At 42.4% G+C, this 4,715-nt stretch overlaps 1 protein-coding gene across 3 annotated transcripts in view; it reads left to right on the top strand.

The window, feature by feature from the left end:
• The window catches only part of FAM13A (family with sequence similarity 13 member A), an 80,486-nt gene extending 76,016 nt beyond the window's left edge, over positions 1-4,470 (top strand). For all 3 annotated transcript variants that reach the window (XM_025197287.1, XM_025197288.1, XM_025197286.1), the window contains 3 exons: positions 692-888; positions 1,700-1,801; positions 2,835-4,470. In XM_025197287.1, the coding sequence (XP_025053072.1) occupies positions 692-888; positions 1,700-1,801; positions 2,835-2,961 (426 nt within the window). In that variant the 3' untranslated portion in view covers positions 2,962-4,470. The remainder of the gene's footprint in view (positions 1-691; positions 889-1,699; positions 1,802-2,834) is intronic.
• Positions 4,471-4,715: the final 245 nt, after the last annotated feature.

The raw sequence follows: 4,715 nt of genomic DNA, 5'->3' as shown, positions 1-4,715 counted from the left end.
TTCCCTGCAGCTTTTCTTGAGATGTTTTCAGCTTTCTCTGGGATTTTTATTTAGTTTCTCCCTTCTCAGGCAATGGCCCTTCTCAGCTCTCCACTTGAGTAGTAACTCTTGTCTGTTACTAGATATTCTATTTCCCTGGCAAAGATCTGTGTCATAAACACAAGACTGGAGGCCAAGTCCTGACCTCCTGTAAATGCGTGAATTTATAAATCATTGATTTTGAGAGATCTGTATGGAATTATGCCACTTCTGAATGTGGTTTGGTCACTTCTCCAATGAATCAAGTACTAGGAGACATAGGTTTGAAAGGGAGACCCCACTTACAGAAGTAATAAAAATACTAAAATTGAAATGGGCATGACATTAAAGGAAATGGCTCTGTTTGTCACCAGTTCAACAACATGCTTCAGCACACGTTCCACTGAGATTTTCGCTGCTTTAATTCCAACACTTACTGCATCTTACTAACAGCTTAGTCTGTGGTAGTTGTAACACCTAACAGTGTTTTGTGACGGGAGTTTTAGTGCTGATATTCTTGCTCATTTTAAATCTTAACAGTTCAGGTGCTTGCTCTGTCTGTCCACCTCTTTCTGTGTCTATATGCCAGTGCATGTGGTGAAATAATAAAACATTTTTCAGCTGAAGGAAGTATTGGCATGTTTTGATCTGGGGGCACTGTCTCTCTCTGTAGGAGGAAGAGGAAGGTTCAGAAGATGACAGCAATGGGAAACCAGATTTCACAATCACAGTGAAAACGGATTTCAGCATGCGTAGCTTCTTGGATCAGCTAGAAGATGATGCTGATGGCTTCATTTCCCCAGTGGATGATAAAATGCCTTCAAAGAGTGGCCAGGACTTGGGGCTGTCTAACCTTCATGCTGCATCTATGTATGTCAAGTTTATTTTAGACCAGCTTGGAAAGTCGCTTTTCAGCCATGTGCTCATTTATTTGTGACAAATGCATTGTTTTTTTAATTCATACCCAGGTTTTGGGATGGCAGTTTTGTCTGCTTCGCTACATTGAAATCAGTAGGACTGCAGTCGTAAAAGTTTAATGCATGCTTAACTACTTTAAAGGGTGTGGTTGTAGCTGTGTTGGTCTAAGGACATAGGAACCTTATCTAACTACTTTTGGGCATTTTTACATGTGCTCTGGGGGTCGAGGGGATGGCACTTTAGACTAGCTCTGAGAGCTGCTCTAATTAAAGTGCCCGGCATGTCTTGTGTATCAGCATCCCTGTTTCAAAATGGCGGCAGAGATACTTTAAAGCTCATTGAGCGAGCTTTAGTTAAAGTGCCCTCACCACCATTTTGACGTGTGGGGACACTGATACATGAGAAGTGGAGGCTGGCTGGAGCATGCTAATTAGCATGCTGCAGCAGACTTGATTAATTGAGTCTGCTCCAACACGCTGTTATTGCAAATGCATCGGAGCAGCCTCCCTGCACATGTACAGGCACCCTTAGTGATTAGGAATGGGATTACTTGTAGGTGTAAACTAAATAGAAGTTTAAGGATTTTACTGAATTAAATCCATAACACAGAACATTATGCTATTCACAGAGTTGCTAGGGAGTGTCTTCAAGGTTAGGCTCTTATAATTTTTTTGAAGATGTACTGTACCTCTTTGGTTTCAGTGTTCTTTGTAATTTGTGTTCCACACTTACGTGCATATAATATAATATGTTAACCCTACAGGCCAGAACTCTTAGAGCAGCTTCAAGAAGTCAGGGAAGACAAAAAGCGGATCAGAAAAAAATTGAGAGACTTTGAAGATAATTTTTTCCGTCAGAATGGAAGGTAATTCTTTTCTTATCCATCCATCTAGCCCTAACAGTAACTACAACTAATAATGCATAGGGTCTGCAAAGAGCTGTGAAGATAGGAAGTGCCTGAAGTGTTCTTCAGTGAATTAATTGCAGTAATCCAAGGACCAGCCAAAAATGGGACTCCATTGCACTAGTACAGCCTATAGAATAGTGGTCATAATCCTTAACGTGCCTAATCCAAAGCCCATTGAAGTCTGTGAGAGTCCTTCCAGTGACTTAAAAACCTAAGTGCCTTTCAAAATTTTACCTCTACGAACCACACACTGTTTAAGCCCATTTAATTTCTATTGAAAGGCAATGGCTCTTACACGCCAAAGTGATTTTTATACTTTTAACCTAATAGAAAGTTTTCAAAAGCTTCTCCCAACTCGCCCCTCCCCCTACCACAGCTCAACACACATTTGTTGGTGACATGCAGGGGGGAATTAGGAGGGAGTCTCGCCCCCTTTCACACCTAAGAGGTCTGGTCTTGGCTCCCAGATGCATGTACAGTAAGCTCTCCATCACCGCACCCCAGTTTTCACCATTTTAGACCCGTTAGTCACTGGGGACACGCACATGATAAAGGAATCTATTTATGCATTTTTGACCAGCCCTCTTGTCCCAGTCCACTATCCACAGAAATATCTTCTAAAATATCTGAGCAGCTTTGAAATGAAATCTCTTCCCAAATTTTGTGACCCAGATCCCACCACCCAAGCTGCTGTGAAAGAAGAACATGAAAGTTTCAATAGAACAGGGGACAAGTTCTTGATCAAAAATAGAAATATCTCTTGACTTGAGGCTACCAGGATCATCATCATCATCATCATTTTTGCCTCTGGAGAGTCTTGTGTTTCATGCCACCTTATAGCATGAGTTTCTGTTCCCCTCTTTCCCCTCTGGATGTTAAACAGCAATTCATTTTTTCTCTTGTTGACTAGAAAAGAAAGACGTATCTCACAGCCGAGGCAAGTAACATTCTTTCAGAAATCACTCATGTCCCCTTCTTGGCTCTTTTTCAGATATGTCCAGAAAGAAGATCGCACTCCTATGGCTGAGGATTACAATGAATACAAGCAGATGAAGGCAAAGCTGCGGCTGCTGGAGGTCCTGATCAGTAAAAGAGATATTAGCTCCAGGATCATGTAAAGAAGGTGATCTGACCTTGCATCTAGGTTAAGAAGAGACCGAGCCAAAAGAATGATCACATGAAGAACGCAGCAGGAGCCTGACAACAAGAGGCTTAGCAGCTGTCCAAGAACTGAACAGCCATTTCTGGAGGTGGGAGGGGGAGGAAGTGTGGCTTCAGTCATTCTTTGGACTTGCCTATCATCCACCCTGCCTCCAGGCCCATCGTCCAAACTGGAGCTTGCCAGCGAGAGAGAGATGATGCTGTGCTCAGAGACTGCATTTAGGAGGGTCCTTTGCTTTGATTCACTTTCAAATCCTGTACTGTTTAGAATATCGGTCAGATGAATTATTTTTTCCAAAGTACCATAGCAAGAGGCAAACTAGTCTGAATTAGCAGTGAAATGCCAAGTGACGTCCACTGGTTTACCAAACGAGTTTGATCTAAGATGTTGGGAAGCACGAAGACTGTTCTTTTGTAGCTGCAGTAATATTTGCTCAGGCTCTCAAGCTACCCGTAGTTTTGGAATTTTAGCCTTTTGACTTGCACCATTTCACTGGTGAAGAACTGTCACTGCACCCTGCCTGCTGCATTTGGCCTTTGCTGTGGCCTTTCCCAGGGCTGTTTATTTTTCTGGGTTTTCTTACCCACGTTTTCTGTTGGGCTAGATAATAGTTGCAACTAATTTGCATAGCAAAGGAATTCAGCAGTGTGCTTACTAGAACTTCAAATTGGAAGTTAGCACTTTGACATCAAGATTGTGAGTGGGCAATGAGGTCAAAAGGGAGCTTCTCCTGGCAGCAGTTTGAATCCAGTTGCATTGTAGTAGTTTTGGTGACATGATCAAATGAATTATCTGTTTTATCACCATGGATCTCCTGGTTCAGAAATTTAATAATCAGATTGACGATCTGCACATATTAACTTGTATGTGTCACCCAGCTTCTGTTATCATGCTGACATTAAATAGTGAACTAGACAGTCCATACATTTGTCGTATGTATACTCTATCTTTAAACGTTGTCCCTTTATGCATCTAGATGGCAAGACCAAATGAATTGCAGCACTGATTGACGGGTACAGAGCAGAGAATGCTGCCAGAAGAGAAAATCTCTCTCTCAGTTTCTGACCTTTGAAGTGCCTTATGGCTGAGGTCAGGATGCAGCACTTGCCATTTTCAAGTCAACACTTTAGAGTTTTCACTCTGGTTTGTTAGAGAAACTTGTATCAGATGCTCGTTAGACACTTGCTGAATGAGGGAGGGAAAGGAGTATGGTTTAGGGCTCCCCTTTCTATTGTAACAAGCCCTTGTGCTCTACAGTTTCCCTCCTTTATTCTTAAGGACTTGAACTTGAAGATATACACAGCCCAGAGTGTGCAGGGCAGCACTGCTAAAGGAACTGGGGTGAGAATTCTGATGCCATCCCTTGCTATGTTGGTGGAGCATGCTGGCATATCCTAAACCCATCCAATAGCTAATGCAATGGAAGTTGAGTGGAGCCATTGCAGTTGTGGCTAGCCCTCAAACAAGTCACCTACACTGCACATGCTTTTAAGGACAATCTGGCCCTGTAATACTTTTCAGTTTGTTTGTGTTCCTTAAGCCAATCGTCCCCCACCTCCCCCAGTCACTGTTACGCTAGTTCTTGCCACAATGGATACAGAACAATTATAAGGCCTCTTATAAGGCCTCTTCTGTATGCCATAACCTTTTAAAAAAAGAAACGTCTCTGCCATCCTCTCCCACATCTCCACCAATAGTCTACACCTCTAT

Source organism: Alligator sinensis, unplaced genomic scaffold (assembly GCF_000455745.1).
Source record: "Alligator sinensis unplaced genomic scaffold, ASM45574v1 scaffold125_1, whole genome shotgun sequence".
NCBI classification, from domain to species: Eukaryota; Metazoa; Chordata; order Crocodylia; family Alligatoridae; genus Alligator; species Alligator sinensis.
Note: the sequence above shows the minus strand (reverse complement) of the source record. Positions and strands in the feature narration are given on the sequence as shown.